The sequence below is a fragment of the Prunus mume genome, linkage group LG3, assembly GCF_029339155.1.
Source record: "Prunus mume cultivar Tortuosa linkage group LG3, ASM2933915v1, whole genome shotgun sequence".
NCBI classification, from domain to species: Eukaryota; Viridiplantae; Streptophyta; class Magnoliopsida; order Rosales; family Rosaceae; genus Prunus; species Prunus mume.
The window spans coordinates 25,096,127-25,116,370 of record NC_142700.1 but is presented as its reverse complement, the minus strand read 5'-3'; the positions used below and the strand labels follow the sequence as shown (position 1 = coordinate 25,116,370).

General features: G+C 37.3%; 1 protein-coding gene across 4 annotated transcripts; it reads left to right on the top strand.

The window, feature by feature from the left end:
* Window positions 1-1,212: 1,212 nt before the first annotated feature.
* LOC103327161 (uncharacterized) lies at window positions 1,213-18,840 on the top strand. 4 transcript variants are annotated; one of them, XR_016125151.1, is made up of 21 exons: window positions 1,213-1,828; window positions 2,164-2,474; window positions 2,586-2,685; window positions 2,773-2,850; window positions 2,954-3,013; window positions 3,126-3,230; window positions 3,359-3,469; window positions 7,215-7,256; window positions 7,414-7,527; window positions 7,601-7,788; window positions 9,027-9,316; window positions 9,400-9,521; window positions 9,657-9,699; window positions 9,804-9,895; window positions 11,528-11,576; window positions 11,661-11,731; window positions 11,849-11,968; window positions 12,683-12,783; window positions 15,718-15,763; window positions 17,294-17,367; window positions 18,475-18,840. XR_016125151.1 is itself a non-coding variant. In XM_089048178.1 (20 exons), exons 1-20 carry the CDS (start codon window positions 1,592-1,594, stop codon window positions 18,514-18,516), a joined length of 2,316 nt encoding a protein of 771 aa, XP_088904304.1. In that variant the 5' UTR covers window positions 1,213-1,591; the 3' UTR covers window positions 18,517-18,840. The 4 variants fall into 4 exon arrangements, 3 of the variants coding, with proteins under 3 accessions (XP_088904304.1, XP_088904303.1, XP_088904305.1); XM_089048178.1 differs by lacking the exon at window positions 17,294-17,367 and having other exon boundaries at window positions 9,406-9,521; XM_089048177.1 differs by lacking the exon at window positions 17,294-17,367 and having other exon boundaries at window positions 1,214-1,828.
* The last annotated feature ends 1,404 nt before the right edge of the window (window positions 18,841-20,244 follow it).

The window sequence follows — 20,244 nt, the reverse complement described above, 5'->3', positions numbered from 1 at the left end:
CAAAGGTGGGGGAATTGTGTAGGATTGGAAAAGGTGCGACATGACACGTGGGCTAAGGGAAAAGTATAACATACCCGTTTGAATTGTAAGCTTGCTTTTTCTCTTCAGCCCTTTAGATGACTTTGGATGACTGAGATTGATTATCATATAATATTCTCATTTTAGCGTTGTCACCTGATCCGAGCGGTAATACATATGAGCTAATTGAGCACAAGCCTCATGTCCGGCTAGCCCATCGAACCTAGAGGTGTCAAACGGGCCGTGTCGAGCCAGCCCGTCCCATTTAAACTTATGCTTTTAACATTTTCGTGCCGTGCCGGCCCATTTAATTTATCGGGCCGTGCCATGCTAGCCTATTTAGTAAAATCATTGATCTCGGCCCGGCCCAAAGCCCATGTCCATACTGAAACGGCCCGGGCTAGACTCGTGCCGTGCCCATGCTCGTGCCATAATCGGGCCCAAGAACTAACCTATTTAATTTGAATTTTTTTCACTTGATTTTTTTTTTGCCCACTAGATAATTCAAATTATAAACATTAAAAATATAATTAGAGGCAAGAAATAATGAACTACTTGAAAACATTAATCAATCAAACATCCAAACAATATAAAGGGCAGAGGGCAAAAAATATCCAACTCCACAAAGTCCACTTCAACTTTTCATCTTTGAATAACTTATTATTTTATATGTGAAGATGTCTTACTTTGATTATAAGAGAAGCGTATATGTTATATGTATTGATTAGATATTAAGTCCAATGTTGTTTAATTAATTTGCAGTTGATATGTTTAATTAATTAATGACCCAAGTAATTTTCCTAAAATGAAAGACATCAAATATATGTTTATGATTAAAAAAACATATAAATAATGACATTAGATGTCAAATTATTTCATTTTGAATTTTGAGAAGAAAAAAAAAAGTTAAGTGGGCCGGGTTTGGGCCGTGCTTGGCCCATGTCGGCCACTGATCTATTGGACCTATTTTTGATCCCGGCCTAAATTTTCGTCGTCGGCCATTAATATTCGTGCTGCGCTTATTTAAACGGGCTAGACTTGTACCGTGTTGGGCCGACTCGTCCCGTTTTACACCTTTCGGACCCGGACTTTGTTTACAGGCCTATAGTCATCCATTTAACGCATGCATTTACAACTATTTGAACATTTTTTTTGTGGAGCGGGGAACTAATTTCCCAAAAATCATTACCGTCTAGTTCTATTGAGCCATTCCAAAAATATCCCAAAAACTTGAGTTTATTTTTCTTCTCCTACCGGGCGTCTCTCTCCCTCTCTCTCTCGCTCGCTCCAAATTTCTCAGTCCTTTGTGTACTCCACAGAAGAGAAAGAAGGCAAAATAAACCATGATATTTGATCTCATCTGCCTCTTTGTATTTAATAAATGAATGAATTCATGGCGAGAACCACTAGTTGATACTAAATCAGGCAGCAGGAAGCTTCTTCTCAAGTAGGCAGTGGGGCAGTAGGGCAGTAGGCAGCAGTTGCAGTGAAGAGCGAAGTGAAGAGCGAAATCAAATGAAATGAAGTGAAAGAGAGCAAAAAGCCCTATACAGACACAGAGGCAGAGCGAGAAATGATGGAGAATGGTTATGATGGGAAATTTGCGGAGAAATTCTCAGGGTTGGCGATTTCGAACGCTGCTGATACTATTCGTTCCTCAAACGCCAACCACAACCACCAAAATGACAGCAGCTTGTTTCAGGTCATGAAAGCCGTGGAAGCCGCGGAAGCCACCATCAAGCAACAAGTCGAAGAGAATCTCCGACTGAGTACTGAACTTCAGCACAAGATTCTTGAGCTCGACAGATATGTAAGTCCCGCTCCGCTCATTTTCCATTCATTTCTGCAACAATTTCCTTCAATAATCATAGTATATGACAATATTCAGAATTGTTGATACATTTTGTTAGGCTGTGAGGCTTGCTTCTCTACTCTCTTATCTTATTAACCGCAGTCAACTTTATTTATTTATTTATTTTTTGTTCGGGGGTTAGTGGGGGTTGTGTTGTAACTCATTTCTTGTATTGGATTAGAACCCTAACTTGTTCAAGTGTTGATTGATGCCTCTTCTTCTTCGAAGTGGACCGGACCAGTCTCGTATGCCCTCTTCATGTAATTGTTTGCTTTCTTACTTATTATGGGCAGAAACTAGATGAATCAATGGCCCAAAGGTCGCCTTCAGTTGATCCTTGGTCCGAGGGTCTCCAAACATCTTTTCAAGCTCATCAAACAGTTCCCACTGTGGATGGTCAAGACAATAGAATTAAGAGTGTAGGAAACACTTCTGTAGTTCTCCACCAAGAGAGTCAAAACCCAACTACTGATGTCCCAATACAAAGTCATGCTGAAACTCAATCCAACAATGGCACAATCAATGGAACCATGAAGCTGCCTACAGATATTGCTTTCTCCTCTCACTTGTCTTCGCCATCTACCACATCATTTTCTCCAGGAAGGTATTTCACCTCAAATGCAGAGAATGAGGTTCCCTTAGTAATCTCATTCTTAAAAGCAGTGTTAGTAAAGTATCTGAACAAATTCAGATGAATTTTTTTTGTTCTTCTTAGGTTTAACACGGTAGGAGAATATGATCCACGGTTCAATTTTTCTGGGCAAGGGCTGATGCCAATGGCTGAATTAAATACTCCTAGTAGCCTCTGGAAACAGGTATTGCATATACATATACTAGATGTTAGTTTTCTCTTTTTTATTATTTTAAGGTATTTCTCATGGACCAAAATTTGCATTTATTAGGATCTGAGTGTTAAGATTCATGAACATGAAGAAGAGATTATGCTATTACGGAAACATCTTGCTAATTATTCAATAAAGGTATGCTTAAATCATTCACAACTTCCAATCTTCACAATGGCCGCTTATATGCCAATTGTATTCCTTTGTTGATTGAAGTGACTAATGACTAGTGTGATGATAGGAAGCACAAATACACAATGAAAAATATGTTCTGGAGAAGCGTATTGCTTATATGCGTCTGGTAGGCAGAATTTCTCTTATATTCCTTATTAAACTTCTGCGCCCAACCCTTGTCTCTCTATCTCTCCCCTCCGAATAATCTCTATATTATTCTGTTTTCTTCATGCTACTAGGCCTTTGATCAGCAGCAACAAGATCTTGTTGATGCTGCATCAAAAGCTCTATCTTATAGACAAGACATTATCGAGGAAAACATACGCCTCACATATGCATTACAGGTGCTTTGCCTTTTCTCCCCTGTTTCTCTTTTACACCGATAATAATGTCATGAAAAAAATGTATAAGTTGTCAGTTGTCTTGTTTCATAACTGAATTGAAAGAATAATTTTTCATTTGCTTCTGTCAGGATGCACAGCAAGAGAGATCAACATTTGTTTCATCTTTGCTGCCTCTTCTTGCAGAGTACTCTTTGCAGCCACCAGTTCCTGATGCCCAATCAATTGTTAGCAATGTCAAGGTCAGCTCAAATGACCTTTAGTTGTGTTATGTCTAGAATAGATATGTGTATGTTTAGAGCAGGTCAGCTTTATTACTCTATCACTTGCTTGAGAGTTTGTGAAATATTACTCTTTTCCTGATTTAACTATGTTTTTACTCATATAGCTTGTGGAAATTTTATTTTAAGCCTTGTTTAGAAAACCGAGGTTAAAAATGTTGGTATTGGTGGATTATATAGGAAGAATGTTGGTATTGAGTATGGAAACAACATAAATTTCCTTTAAAGAAGGAAAATTGTCGATGACACTTCTAGAAACCCTAAAGCAGTTGTAATGGATCAATTAAACGTGTACGCTTGATATAATAGTATATCCATGAAGAAGTTTGACATGTAAGATGAAAGCAATGTGCGCCGCTGACACATGACTTTGAATGTTAAAATATAATGTGTAAAAGTATCTTTTTCCATTTTAAAAAAAAATTGCATACCTTGATGGTATGTGGTAAACTTTATATACAAAAAAGAGTACATTAAACAAGGGAGGACGTTATGAGTATTATCCTCAAGGAAAACTAATTCAATGTGGAAGAAATAAAAACAATTTGCATTAGCCTATATGTGCCTTAGCCCTCACTGGTGTGCTCTATGTAATAAGGCAGGGGAGAGTGTGGACCATCTCCTCCTTCATTGCCCTTTCTCTCTAAAGTTGTGGGAGACGTTATTGAAGGAAGTTAACACGGTGTGGGTAATACCGGAAGGCTGCTTTGAACCTTTTTTCCTTCAGATTTGATGCTTTGGGAAGGGGAAAGAAAGCTAAAGTTCTCTGGGGCAGTCTGATGCAGGCAATGGTCTGGAACCTATGGCTGGAACGTAACAGGAGAATCTTCAAGGATTATAAGGGAGTGGGAGTGGTAGAGTTATGGGATAGAGTGAAGTTTTGGGCTGCCCTGTGGGCATCAACTTCCCTTGCTTTTAAGGATATATCCTATCCTACAATTATGCGTAATCTGCTGGCTGTAGTATCTTAAGGGGTTGTCTTATGTTTGGTTGTTTTAGTTCTGTGTTGAGTGGCTTTGTGTCTGTTTCACCGGCTAGTGTTTTTTCTTTTTGTCTGTGTTCTAAATGTCCTTGTTTTTGATCCTTTCAAATTTGAATAAAAATGTTTCTATTCAAAAAAAAGAAAAAGGAATACAAGATATATGCCTATATATGGGCAGGAATTGGGGAAGGCAGTCGAAATATGAATATGAAGAAATAGGTGTGCCTAGATACTTTATTCTATGGACAAAGGATCTAATTGGCTTATTGAGTGGGAGGTGGCTTAGAATAGCCAAGAAGGAGAGGTGTGGGAATTAGAAACTTCACAAATGGCTGCGGAGGTTCCCACTTGAAAATGAATCCATTTGGCTGTGATTCAAAACAAATATGGGCTTAAGGAAAAAGGGTGGAATTCTAAGACAGTTGTGAGAGGTTCAAGTTGTAGTCTGTGGAAATATGTTTCCCACAGGTATTCTCCATTATTGAGTTGCTGTCAGTTTGTTGTGAGAAATGGGGATATAATTAAGTTTTGGGAACATGTTTGAGTGGGCGAATTTTTTCTAAACGTTCTGTTTCGCAGGCTTTACAAACTGTCCAGTATCCGTAATAGAGTTATTGCATTGCTGACTCTAACTTTTGTGGAACTGGATTTTGGTTTTAGGAGGAACTTGAGTGAGGCTGAGATGGCATAACTATCTTCTTTGTTGTCTTTACTTCAAAAATGTTCGTGTCCACTCTTCGAGGGTTGATTCAAGAAAGTGGTGCCTAGAAATCACAGGGAGTTACAGCAAGTGTGGTTACCTGTTAACTAAGTAATTTAGGTATTGAGTCGTTGTTCCATCCCTACGGTATGAATTGGAAAGCTACAGGTCCCACCAAGATGCAGACGCTATCATGGTTAGCGGCTCACCATAAGATGAATATTTGTGATATGGTTCAAAGGAGGAGACTAATTACTTGCTTACCATTCTCTTTGGGTGGTTTGGCTGGAGAGATAGGGTCTCCTAAGATTATGCGGTATGGGGATTGAGGAGTCATGGTAACAAGTTCAGGTTTTGTCAGCGCTTTGGTCATCTGTCACCAGAGTATAAGGGTTTATTCTCAAATATTTGGCTAGATTGGCAAGCTGCTGTTGTTATTGCTGTCTTTGGGAGGGTCCTTTTGTTTTAGTTGAGCTTGTTATTTTCTTTTCTCTGGCTTTTCTGAAGTGGTCCTCTTCTCCACTACTCTTGTACTTTGTAATTATATTGTTTGCTAGCAATAAATTCACTTTTATATAAGAAATGTTATGTATTTATGGGTCAGGTTCACCTGTCCTATTTTCTGACACAAATTTTAAACCATTAGACTAAAACTCTTCCGAAGTTAAGATTCTTTGTTACATGGATTATTTCTTTAAAAAATTAATAGTTAATTTTTGTAATCTCTTTCCAAACCCAATAAAAAAAGTAACTCTTCGTTTCACTACTCAACCCTTCTCTCTCTCTCTCTCTCTCTCTCCCTCTCTCTCTCTCTCTCTCTCTCAAAACTATAATTAAAATGTCAAAATTGGCAGAGTATAACTCTGAGATCGTCTTTGGTCCCTTTTGGCAATGGTGGTGCCCACTTGGGTGGAACCATGTAATGCCTTTGGGTGGGGATTACAGCATAGTGGGAAATGAACCATACATGTAGTTCCTAATGTACAGGAAGTATAGCTTGGCTTGCCAGACAAAAGCCTTTCTGTTGTCCGTGTTGTGTAGTACCATTACAAATTTCAGAAAGAAAAAAAAACAATTGTTGCTTCTTTCCTGTTAGATTCTTTGCATGTACCTTTTTTCTTCTTTTCAAATTTTCTTTCCATACCAAAAATCCAGTCCATTTTATGCTTCTGACAGAAGTTGCTTACTTATCAGTTCATTTTTGGTCTTCTGCCACTCCCTCCCATCAAATCCTGGGGCATAGCTCAATTACTTGTAAACCACATAAATCATTGTGCCTTTTGTGTGTGAATTTTCTTGTGGGTTTTGTATTCTTTTCCTATCGTGTCTTACTTGTGTACAATGAATAGGCTTTTATTCCTAACATTTCGTAAATTGACTAAATACAATGACAACTTAGATGAGTCACTCTGATCTTAGGTAAAGTTGGCTTGGATTTAAACGACGGTTATGTTTATTTGGGATTTCCCAAGTATTTGGAAGGTGCAGTGGTTCTTTGCTTGATTTGGCATTGCTTACCCCTTGATCCTAGCCTTATTACAAATCCAAGGATTCTCTTGTATTCTTTAGGGTCAGTAATAATACTCAAAGATACAGGATAACCCATGGATTTGTAAGGCAATGCTCAAATTAAAAGTCAAGCAATACCAAGACTAGCAGAGGAGCTAGATCCCTGAAAGGTATACCATGCTCAATTTTTTATTTCTATTTAAAAATCATTTTCATGGTGACAATTGCTGTTTCCCCTGATTTGCTCATCTTAATTTCTGTAAATTCCTATGAAGGTTCTTGTTCTCTTGGTATTCCCGTTTAGCAACCATTCTGTTTGAAACTTTTTAAGTGTTTGTAATTCCGTTCTCTTTTCCATCACTAGCAGCAGCATAGTGTACAGTTCTACTAGTTGTCCAACCTAGGAGATTGAATTATGTTTAGAGAAGACATCTGTCAGTGTTTTGTGTGCTAGACTAAGACTTCTCATGAAATGAAGTTGCTTTATAGTCCCTGCATCTTCTGCTTTCTTGCAGGTTCTATTTAAACATTTGCAAGAAAAGCTCCTTCTTATTGAGGTATGTAATGCAAACTTCAGAGTGCTAAGAACCTCACCTGATCTGGCCAATTTTTTTAAGTTAACCTCCACTTATAGTGCTTTGAGATGTCTTTGAGCAGTGCATAATTTTTTCACCAGAATTGAATTATTTGATTACATCCTTTCCTTGATAACAGACAAAATTAAAGGAGTCACAGTACCAATTAGGACCTTGGCGCTCAGATTCAAATCACTCTAACATTGCCCCACAGTCACCGTCTCACTCCATTGGTGCAGCATTGGCCACTTCAGTATGTTTATTTCTCTAGTTCTTCCTCTTAATATCCTGTAAAAGATTTTCATCTCTATTGTGTTTTTTATCAGAGCAAAAATGGGCTAGAACTGGTTCCGCAGCCAATATATTCCCATGAAACAGTACCAGTTTCTACTTCTGATGCTCAGACAACCACAGAGTGGGATCTATTGGGTCGCCATCAGAGTGGTTTGGGTGGTGTTGTCACAAATAACATGAAAGCCAATGGCCTGGGGAGGTATTCACCTATAGAAAGCAGGTGAGCCTGGTCAAATGGAGACTGCTTCTTACAACCATCTGAATTTGTTGGTGGGTTCTGATTTCATTGGATTTGAATGTTGAATGGTCATACATGGATATAATTGACCAAAATGCTACTGAGTTAGAGTGAATCACAAAGCATCTTTTTTCGAAATCATAATTTACCCTTGTTCACCAATGCTCATAGGTCTTTAGTTTGTCCATTGGTTAGGTCCTTATTGGTGCCAGTTGTTACAATATCCATTTTTTCACTTTGAAACTGTTGTGCCTAAGTGCCTATATATATTTTTTATTTCTATTGAAACTAGTGTGGTCTTGTTATAACAGTTCTTTCTAAACTATAAACGATTTGGAATTTATGAATCATGACCACAAGTGATATGAAGAATGAAGAAGCTTATAACAAACTTTCTAGTTGGTGAAAGAGATGTGAGGAAGGCGAAGTTAGTGAAGCTCATTTACTGTTTTTGGCTTGTTCGAGAACCACTAAATCCCAAACTGGATGGGGCCTCATGTGCAGCCCATCCTGAACATGGAAAGGCAAGCAAATGCAAACATAGAGAAAACATATAGGTAGAGTGCCACCCTGCACCTTGCAGATCAACAACCTAGTGAGGAATGAGTGCTAGAGGTTTTGAACTCAGGACCTCATGGAATCAGAGCTTTGATATCATATTAGATAATCACATACCAGTAGTCCCTGAATGCTTCAGATGTTAAGGAATGGGCCAACAATATACGTCAAGCTAACAGATATATATTGCTACATTTATACCCAGTTCATGTCCAGCAATAAATGATTGATAAGTCATGCTGTCAATCAACAGACAATGGATTTTAATTTTTAATTTTTTCATAAGCCATTGGATATTTAGAGTGTAAATGAGTAACAAGGCCATTTAATGCTTCAACTTCAACTTCAACAGCCCATTTATGAAGTTTACAGGGCCAACCAGCAGCATAAATTTCATATCTGTTCCGAATAGCGTATTTTCCAAAAGACAAAAAATTTGCCATAAATCTCAAATTTAATATGATTGGATGCTTTAGGATTTTCTTACATAATTTGTCTTCACAGATTCAGACCAAATTTATTTCCATTATTGAAGCATGAGTTTAAAGTTTTGTACTCATTATTTACAGATTGTTAGTGGTAATCAGGAAGCCAGGGAATATATATGTATTTCTATGAATTTATATGCAGTCTCTTGCTCAAGTGTTTCAGTTGTTTACTAGGACTTCTGCAGCCCAAGATGTACCTACTCAACTTGCTGTTACTCAGGGTGATGCACAAGTAACTCGTTACAGTGAAGAAACCACCAATAAACAGGTCACATTTCGTGATCCTGTCAGGAACTCAGAGAGTGATTATCAAGATCCAGAAGGAAACCATAATGAGAGAGAAACGTCAGCCAATTGGAATTCAGGAAACGCTCCTTACACAACAGCGCTTGATGATCCCAGCTCCTCGTATGCCCATTATCTACCACCAGTGCTTGAAGAACCTTCTTCTTCGTTTTCAGAGGGTCATTAACTATTTTGTGCCTTTTTTATTGGTCTTATTATTGAGTCTTGTCACTTTAAAAATCAGGTATATTGCAATATGCAGCTGCAGATGATGATCCGTTACCAGCTATAGATGGCCTACAAATTTCAGGCGAAGCTTTTCCTGGACGGGAACTTCAAGCATGTGGATACTCTATTAATGGAACAACCAGTTGCAATTTTGAGGTGTGATTTTGAATATAACTTTTCCTCAGCCCCCTCCAACACCCACTAATTCTGTAAAACCTAATCATTTTGAGACTTTTTGTTAGAGACACATACAAATTTGTAATCATATATATATTTTTACTGCACTTCCAGTGGGTACGCCATCGGGAAGATGGATCTGTTAATTACATTGATGGTACTGATCTTTTCCTTTTATGTTCGATGTTGGATTTTTTTATTATAAATTTTTACATCCTTTTATCATGCCAATTCTGAGGCTTGCCGAGTTTCTGATAATAGGAGCAAAGCAACCAAACTATCTTGTTACTGCTGATGATGTTGAGACATACCTTGCTATTGAAGTCCAACCTCTGGATAACAGGAAGCGAAAGGTACTTTCTCAATTGTAGTTACATGTGTGGCTGACTTATTTTGTCTCAATATTGATCTCTCTCTCTCTCTCTCTCTCTCTCTCTCTCTCTCTCTCTCTCTCTTTTTGGGGGATGGGGGCAAGGTTTTCCGAATGTTCAGTACAAGTGAGGCTTGAACGCAATGAAATGCATGAGTTGTCTAATTAGTTTGATGTTCAAACTTTGTGCCTATACAGTAATTGGCTATAACTTAATAAGGTATCTTTCCAGAATGATATTTTTTATTAGGCATCTTAGATGTGCCAAACATTTCGGAAAGCTCAGAGAGTAATTGCTACACATGGTTGGTCAGTAATTCTTCCTTGGTCTTCTGCATTTCAGATGTCAAATATTTAGGAAAACAGTGTTAGTATGTGGGAGGCCCAACTCTTAATACAGGAATTCATGCTAGCATTGTGTGGTAGCTACCATTATCTGTAGCTAAAATAATATACAAATGCTAGTTCATTGTTGTCGCTACTAACCATGGCTCTACTTGTTATAAGATCCGATGTATCTATAAGAAAATGAACAGTAAATTCTAAGTTGAGTTTCTTGTAGTGCAAAACCAGTCGCTTTAAAATGAGATGAGTGCAATCCCTAGATAGATTTTCTGTTTTCTTTTTTTAAAGGTCTTTTTTAATTACCTAAGGTCCTAAGACAATCCCTTAATTATAGGAGATGGAATTTTCGGGATACATTTTAACCCTCTCATAGAATTTGTACTGGCATTCATAACGTGTCCCAGCTTGCCACAAAAAAATTTGCACACAGCATAAGGGTGGGGTGTGGAGAGTTTCGAGGCCCCCTGCTTTTAAATTGAAGGAGGTAACCCACCATTTGGGCTGCACTGCATTTTGTATATGAAGTTATCTCCACATAGGACAGGAGATATGAACCCAACCCTACCCCTGCAGAGCAGTTGCTTGTATACCATGTTAAACCCATGGGTAGAACTCATCCTTGAGAGCAAAACTTACAAGGAAAGGGTGCCCGTGTGTTTATATACTGCATCTCCTCCCAAGCGAAGGGTGTTCCAGGTCACCAATTCTCTTTAAGAGAAATCTTCGTGATAGAGAGTTTGATATGTTTTTCTGAATTATTTTCTTGTATTAGTAACCTCACTGTGCATCCTTCCTGTGCTTACGAGAGAGTTGTTCCAGGTCATTTCTTGTAAATCCTGTTCTATGTCTTTCTTGATAACCAAAACCAGCCTACACTTGGTCCTTAGTTCATTTTCGAAGTCCAGTTACTTGTCTGGGTGGTGGCCCACGGCAAACTCCATACCTGTGAGATTCAACAGAGGCAGCCTACACTTCATTGTCTCCTCTTTGGTCTGTTCTGTGAAAAAATGCTGGCGAATCTTCTTTCACGTCTCAAATTTTGAATGGTTTAATCTTGGTTTTTTGTTTGGATTTGGTGGTTCTGAGCGCTCCCATCTTTTTCAGTTGCGTCTGGGTGTTAATCTTGTTCGTACGTTAATTTCTTCTTCTTCTTGTTTTTTTTTCTTTTTTCCTTTTGGATAGAAAACTTAATGCTTATATTGATTAAAAAAGGGAAGTACAATCACAAAATCTAATCCTTGTTTGTTCATTAACTTGGTTTTTTTTGTAGGGAGAGCTTGTGAAGGTTTTTGCCAATGAGCACAAAAAGATAACTTGCGGTAAGTAAGATGACTGAGGTATTTTGTAAATATCAAGCCATTCAAATTCCATGGATGTCACTATTCTTTTCTCTTTATTCACAGATCCTGAAATGCAAAGTCACATAGAGAAGATTCTTGGTAGTGGTCATGCTTCGTTTAAAATTTATCTGTCGGTATGTTTGTACATGAAAAATCCCTACGTTTGTACTTAGTGTACTTATTATTCATTTAGCAAGTGTTTAAAGATAGATTATTGTTTCTTCTATTGAAAGTACCTTTTCATTTTACAGACTGGATATCTTGATATATGGGAACCGGCTACGTTGGCTATTAAGAGGGAAGCTTATAGTATTAAGTGTAGTGAAACTAGTGGTGTTGTACTTACAGAAAAGTTTTCGCCAACAACACTTGTATGATTTCTTACTTATTAACCTTTTTGTTATTCTGCATGGATTGGTGAGGCTTGGCCAGCTTAAATTGCAGTAGTTTTGGAAATGAGTAGATGTTATAAACCTTGTAGGAATGTGAGTAAATGGTGCTGAATTGATTGATAGACGTGCTTTTCATGTTTCACTTGTTTATTTATTCCATGATTAAGTAAGCTCAAGTGTAGTTCTAGCTTTGCTCAATTGAATGTAGCATATAAAGGGTTTACCAGATTCATGCTTTGTTAGAAGCCCAATTAAAACCTGGATGAATTCAACATGACTTGTGTCCCTAATTGTAAATGTGAAACTGCGGTACTACTCTCTTTATTACTAGTCTGGCAAGAAGTGAATATACCTACATTGGTTTATATATGATTCTAGTTCTTTGAGGAAATCTGAAATGCCTCCTTTAAAGTACATGAGTGTTTTAGATTTCACACTTCAGGTTATTATTCTTATTCAGTGTTTATAGGCTTCTTGCTTATCATTGGTCCATTGGATCGTAGATTGAATAAGGTATTGGGCTATGTTGAAACTCTTCTGATGCTTTTATTAAAGGGGAGTCAGATTTTGTATTTGATTTACGGCTAATAATGTTTCTAACCCAGTAAGTACTAGTATTTTCAGACCTATGTTTCTTCATGATTATGTTGTATGTAGTTCCTGTCTTATTTGACTTCTTTTCTTATTTGTCAGGTAACAATTCCATATGGAAGTCCTACAGATCTCATAATATCTAATCCTGGTGGGGGTGAGCATATTTTAAAAGCAGATGATAGCTCGACTGATATTAGCTGGTAAGCAAAAAATGTTTCCATATAAACAGAAAAGAAACAGGAAAAAGGAAAAAGTCCGAAATTTTTGTTTTGTGTGAACATAAACATTTGAAACATTTTAATGCATTCCTTTGAAACAACCAGATCAGGATATACCAATCATGGACTCTTATTTAGTGTTTGGTAGTTATGCGTACAAATTATATGTTGGATATATATTTTTTATTATCGTGTTTGACTGGCTCCTCAGTACTGGGAGTTATTTGCATATAAAACCCACTCTCTACAGCCAACTGGAAAATGAATAGCTAGTTTATTTTAATCAAGTGGACAATTGCAACTACCAAAATGATTTTATCTTCTTCTTTTTTTCCTAGTACGTCTACATGCATTGTTAGCTTATTATTCTCCACAAGAAAACTTATGCTTCAAGTGGTTTAATCTAATTGTATAAGTAATTTGAAGAGCTGAATTATGGAATATTGAAAGGGAAAAAAGAATATGGAAGAGTTAATCATGCATCAAGTAATTAAGATGCAATTTCCTTTTTATAAGAATGTGAATCTTTATAAATAAAAAATAAATAATACAGTATAACAGATCTGACCAAGAAGTCCACTTCAAAAAGAAAACTAAACGTGCAAACTGCATTACCACTTCAATCCTAGGGAAAACACCAAAACAAAAAGATAATTCCAAAGAGCTACAAAACAGATGATTTCCAATCTGACAAATGATAGAAAAAGATAACTCCCTAGAAGTTAGAACCATACTTGTGATTACAGCCTAGCAAAGGGAATTTTTCTTTGTCTTGAATCTCGAAAGCCGCTTCCCAAGCAAAGCCTCATTCCTTTTTGCTAAATTACCCACCCCTAATCCTCATTTTTCTTTGGGTTGTTGAGACACGATTTCCCAACATGGTTGGACAATGATCCGAAGTCAATCTAGTAAGTAAGTGCAGCTTGCCTTGCATGAGGAGGGAGCTCCTCCCAATCCATAGTAAATAGACCAAGCAAAACCTGCATTATGAAGTACATGATCCCTCAAATTTGTTTGCTTATAAAATCATCAAATGCCCTCATGCTTTTTGTCACCCACCACCATTTGACATTTTGGAAGCAAACCTAGTAATATTAAAATCTCCGCCTATACTATACACCATCTTGATCAACAGCCCAGATAAAGGCGCCAACTCCTCCCTAGAAAATCTCCTCCATCTAGATTTGTTTGACTCGTAAACCTATCAGCCACCAATCTCTTCCACAATTTTAATCGAACAAGAAAACTCTCCCACAACAGATTCCTGACCGCGACCACCTTAGTGTTCCACTAATCAATATCCCCCCTGACCTGCTTCCACAAGATGCCACAAACACCCAATCCTTATGCCTTCCCCCCAAATACTACTCACTATCTTATCAATTACCACCCTTTAGTCTCTTGCAAAATTACTAAATCTGCACCACAGTTGAGAAGTACTCCTTTTATTACCCTTCACTTGATCGCATCCCCTAAACCCCCAACGTTCCAGCTAACAATCTTCATTGGACTTTCTCACTTTCCCCTGACCTGCTTCCACAATATCCCCCAAGATTCAAACTAGTCAGAACATCCCACCATCTCCTCTGCCTCCTTTTCCTATTTCCGAAATCCCATCTGAATCCCTCTTCTATTCCAAGAACTCCACTGGAGACTTTAAATTCCCTCCAACGGAGTAATCTTTGATAGATTGATGTTGCTCTATAGGAAGTGGCTGTGACCCCAAAATCCAAGAATCTGCATTTCTTTGCACCTTGGACAGACTCTTTCCTGGGCTTAGATTAGAAGAGTTCAACAAGGATGCTGAACTAGACAAATCCCCTCCCTCAGCACGGGGAAAATACCCACTTTCTTTCTTTCCACTAGAGCCCTCAGGTGCAACCACAAAACCTTGGTGGTTGGTTAGACAAGAGCCATGGTGAGAAACTACCTGTTCTGACTCTTTAGGCTCACCCTCTTCTAGACGGAAGGAATCCTCTAGGCTGAGCTTGAATACTTTGTCTTCCAGTGGCTCTTAATATTATTCATGTTCTTTGTCCAAATCCTCTTCCAGCATATTTGAGCCCTCAAAAGGTCCCCTAGTAGTGACCCATCTTCATCAAAACCGCCGTCTAATCCTTGTTTATCTAACTCTTGTGAAAACAGTTCCAAGAGTTCCTGTTTCTCACTTGCCTGCAAATCCTCTAAATCATTTCCTTCTAGGGTTCTCTCCTCCCCTACGCCAATCCCTTTTGAATCTGAAGCCCCTCTGAAGCAGCAATACCGTTCGTTTTTAGATACGATACTGCAATTCTCTATCCCTCTTCGGTTAGAGCCCAAATCAAATTAACCCAAACGCTGCTGCCATCGTCTTCCACGTCAACTTCTGTATCACGAAGAACTGGAGTGTCTTTGAGTTGCAAGGGCTTTTGATTTCTTTACTAAATCTTATCTGCATGTCTTTTGATTAGACTACTTATTTTTTTTTCATGCATATATCATTATGGTAAAGCCTTTTCATATAATTCAAATTTTTATGCAAGAAAATTGTTTTTTTTTTTTCTTATTTATTGAACATCAACATCACTAGTTATAGGTTCTGTCCCAGATTTCAGTTAATCCACTGTATCAAAGAATGTAACTGATCCCGAGTAGTACATATGATTTAGTTCTACTGTCATTGTACTAGTTCTGCTGGTGAGATAGTTATATTTGCCATGCACTGCCAATTCTTAGTTGTAGATGCCATGGTTCTAACTTTTATATCTTTATTTCTTATATGGCTACTTTGTATGTCTTTGTTTAGCAAAATATTGGTTCCAAACGATTTGATGTGATTATATTTGGAAGGTTTTATTCATTCCTATGTTGTTTAAGTATTTTGTTTCTTTCCTCTCCTGATATATCTCTTTTTATTTTTTCCTCTCCTTTTTGCAGTTCTAGAGATACAATTGTGCTCACGTTGAGATTATTTATCCTAAGGGTATAACACTTTAATCTCTGGCCATAATATCTCTTAGTTTGTATAACATGGAACTATGATCTTTGAAGGTTTTGTTTGGGCATCTAATTTTGTCTTACGTACTTATAGGGACCAGACATAGAGAAAGTATTTACATATATGTTTATAGGAGAAAGTCTAGTGTGAGACTAGAAAAGTGTAATATGTGGACATGACATTTAACAGTAGCTTGTTAGATACCACTGGCCCTAAAAGCTTAAGCTGTTAAGGAGTGGACCAACAATGTATAATCAAGCATAGGAGGCACATTATCAAGAAAGATTGAGATACCAGAAAGGCTAAAGAAGAGGTAAATTAAAACTTAGAAGCGAAAACATGTAGCTGCACACAAGTAGTGATATTCCTGAAACTTAACTACTACGTTATCTTTCCTGACTCTCTTATCTCTTAGTATACTTTTATCTTTAATCAAATGAGTCCAGCTCATTTTCAAAATTTTGAGTCAATAGCACAAAATGCCAGTGAGCTTGAGGTGGATGTGGAGAAGTGCAACTCGAGTTTTGTTTGATAGAATGATACCTTTAAAGTTAAATGGCTAAAATTGTATACGACTGTTATAGGCACCTCACCCAAACCTCCCACGGCCCCTTTTTATGTCATCCCACCCATGTCCTCTATCCATCTTCGGCCCCCACCTCTCATTCTCCCAACCTCTGAGTAGCTCCTTTTCTTCTTCTCTTCTTCTTTGTTCCCTTTCCTCCCAACATTAGCCCCACACCTCCTACTCTGTTCTCTGATGTAATTTTGATCTCCCAGCCTCTATACTTATTCTCTTCTCTGTTGTTGTGTGCTTTCCATTATGTGGAATGCTAATGCATTTCAGTTTTGAGCTGTCCAGCTAATTTTGAGCCTCCATAACATCTCAATGATTGCTCAAATGCCCATATAATATAATATAATATAATATAATATAATATTTTTATTTGTAATAATTCGAGTCCCGAAAGTCTTACGTGGCTCACCTTGGTAGACATAATAAAACACTTGGTGCCTACTCCTCGCCTTTGAAAACACTGGAAGCGAGTAAATTTAGAGGGAAAGCTTCTGCAAACACATCTAAGAATGTAGGAAGAGTGGTGTTTGACCCTACAAGTCTTATGTAGATATAGATGAAAAGCTAATGTGGATAAGGGCATTATGTAGCAGAAGGAAAATTGCAGTGAGGCCAAAAGTGGACGAACTACGATTTAGCATAATTGGAGTATATAGAGATAGAAACAAGCTTTTCAGAGACAATTTCAAATTCTTTGAGTCTTGATTAACTTATCAGTTGTGTGCCAGAAGAAGCTGACTTTTTATTTTTAAAAATTGTGTATGTATTACTTAAGGCTATAATGTACTACAAATATATGGTGATATCCCTTCTTTGTCTTTGAACCAAAGTGAGAATTGCACTTCCCTAATCATCCCATTTTTTCCTCGCACTGGTTTTTCAAGAATATAATTTGAATTGCTTCTGCCTTTTATTTTTCTTTCTGTTTGGTACACAAGATCACATAGACCTTGGAGACTCGAATCGAAGCATTTAGTGAGGGAGACAAGCACAATTATAATGCACTTAGCAGGTGGTGCTTCCTCTCCCTCCTTAATAGCTCACTAGACTTCCTGTTGTCTTGTTCACAATATTGTTTAGGCACTTTGATGTCTTCTTTTCTTTCCTCGGATTTGTCTTCTGGTCAGTCAACCAAGTTTGATACACACCTTCATTTTTCATGTCTTTGGGGACCCAAATCTCTCCATGTTTAGTGAACTTCTATTGACTGAAACAGAAAGAACCATGTGAAATGAAAGAAGAGGATTAACCTACTTGATACTAGCCTGATTCAAACTACAGAAGTAAACCCACACCCTTGTGGGGGAAAATAAATAGTTTTAACATACTTTTTATTCCCCCAAAAAAAATGATAATAATTTAATCTTAGAATAAGTAAAATTGTAATCATATGGCCTTAGAAGGGTTTGAGATATTTGGTATTTAGTTTTGATTACAGCACTTTTGGATTTTATTTTTAGCTAGAGAAAATAAGTGAAAATTAGTATCCTTCTTTTGTATTGAGTTATCTATAGAAATTGAAGGAAAATAAAAGGGAAAACAAGGTTAGTTTAGTGACTTGGTTCTTGTAATTTCGATTTAGCGTCACACATTATGCTTTTCTTAACTTGTTATATGAATCTGATGCAGGGCAGCGGCTATAAGCTGCTGTCCAGTGACCCAAACATACCCAAAATACAGAAAATAGAAGGATAAAGCAGTAGAATCGAAGTTGGAACGAAGATAATTGAGTTCTAGGGAAAAATCCCAAGATAATTGAAATTATATTCATCAACAAAAACTCAATACAAGAGTCTCTAAATAGTCTATTTATACTGTCCTAGTTTAATAAGAAACCCTAATTGACAAAGGAAATTAAAATAAAAACAGGAAATTGAACTAAATCCTAGTAAGAATAGGAAAACAAATAACAAAATAACCTATTAATTTGATATAACTAAAACTTAGCCTTATTGGCTGATGAGCCTACTTAGATTAGGAAGTCTAATAGATGCTCCTGCATCAGAATCATATACGTGCCAATGTTTGGAATTCATTTAATTCATTGTACGTATTTTTGTTGTTGAGCACATTAAATCTTCCTTGGCATCAGATTTCACCCATCTCTTGGTTCCTGCAGGCTGGTGAGAGAAGGAAAGGTAAAAAAAGGTTGTTTTTTTGAGTAGGACAATTATCTCCTGCTGTTGGGCTCAGCAAGAGCTTGTGTTCTTAAGGGTAAGGTTGTCCATTACATATTTGGGTGTTGGTTGTGCTGTTGAACTTCCTGCTATTCAGTATTTGTTAGAGCAGCAATGAGTTTTGTGTTGTAATTTGTTGTATGAAACGATCAATGTTGTTCTTTTTAGATTTATACTGCTTTTATTTATCTTATACACACTGTCCAGAAACGTATAATTGTTTAGGGGTTGGGATCTGGGGACAGCTTTTTACAAATAATTTCACTCCTTTTTAGTTCCTAGATCCATTTACATCTAAAGGGTCCAAAGGAAAAGTTAAGATTTCTTTTCACTTGTTTTACTTGTTATTTTCTACACAAGCAATAGGATGTCCATGAAGACGTGGCAAAATCATGTATGACGTAAGTGGTTGAGTTGAGTCTTATCAGGTCAGGTTCATACGGGTTGACACGACAATAGCATAAATATTGAGGGTGGAACTTTGTGAAATATGCTTTAGTTTTTTTTCTTTATTATGTACAGAGTTTGATGCAGAATGCATGTGATTAGTTTTCCTAATGCTATTCAGATTAGTTATTATTAGTTTTCCTGTCATAAAGTAAAGAATATCGTCCTAAGATGTTTGAGATGTTCCTTATGAGAGCAGTTGTATATAAGTATGTCATCAAAATAAACTACCAGAAATTTATCAATGTAAGGCTGTAACCCGTGAGTCATCACCCTCAAAACGTGCTAGGTGCATTGGACATTTCAAAGGGCACAACAAGCCATTCATATAAACCATCAGGGGTTTTAAACGCGGTTTTCCATTAATCTCCTTCACGAATGTGGATTTGATGGTAGCCACTGTGGAGATCTATCTTAGAAAACCATTGGGAACCAATCAAATCATCCAACATATCCCTAAGTCATAGTATGGGAAAACGATGCTTAACTGTAATTTTATTTACAATGTGACTATCAACACATATTTGTTAGGAGCCATCCTTTTTGTGGGTAAGGAGAATCTGAACAGCATGAGGACTTAAATTATGATGAATAAAGCCCTTTATCCAGTGGCCCCCCAATTAGTCAATTCAACTTTGCTCTCTTAGGCGGATTAATACGATAATGGGGAAGATTAGGAATTTCCGAACCAGGAATAAGGTCAATAGCATGCTGAATCTCTCTCGTAGGAGGTAGTTCATCCGGTATCAAGTATGACATTAGAGAATTCAGTGAGGAGTTGTTGTATGGGTTCAGCAGGTGGAGTGAGGGTGTTGTATGGGTTCAGCAGGTGGAGTGAGGGTGTCATCAGATGCCGGCTTAAGCAGGATTTCCTAATTCTATTTGGATTAGTTATTAATTCAGTTAAGGATTCCTTCTTGTTGAAGGATCTCTTATTAGTTACTTTGCTTTCCTATTTCTCAAAGATTACTTTTCCTTTCCCTAAAGTAAAAAGGGTTGTGCCTCTATAAATAGAGCAGTTTGTAATCTTTTAAGGCAGACTTGATTAATGATAAATTTTCTTACTTTAAACTCTCTGATTCCTTCCCTTTCCCTCTCTTTGTTCTTCAATTCTTCTCTTTAACCTTGTATATACTTCTTTGTTCTATTGTTTAAGTGCTTAATCTAATGCCCACGGACTCTACTACATCAGAGTTGGGTAAATTTTTTGGCCATTTGTTATGTAATGTGTTTGACATAAGTTTTTATGGAATTATAAGATGTTT

Bases quoted from the DNA above. Each gene is read 5' to 3' on its own strand.
- LOC103327161 (XM_089048177.1), top strand. From the start codon at position 1,592: ATGATGGAGAATGGTTATGATGGGAAATTTGCGGAGAAATTCTCAGGG. The intron at 2,851-2,953 runs GTATGCTTAAAT...GTGTGATGATAG, and splicing joins TTGCTAATTATTCAATAAAG to GAAGCACAAATACACAATGA. The intron at 9,700-9,803 runs GTACTGATCTTT...TTCTGATAATAG, and splicing joins ATCTGTTAATTACATTGATG to GAGCAAAGCAACCAAACTAT.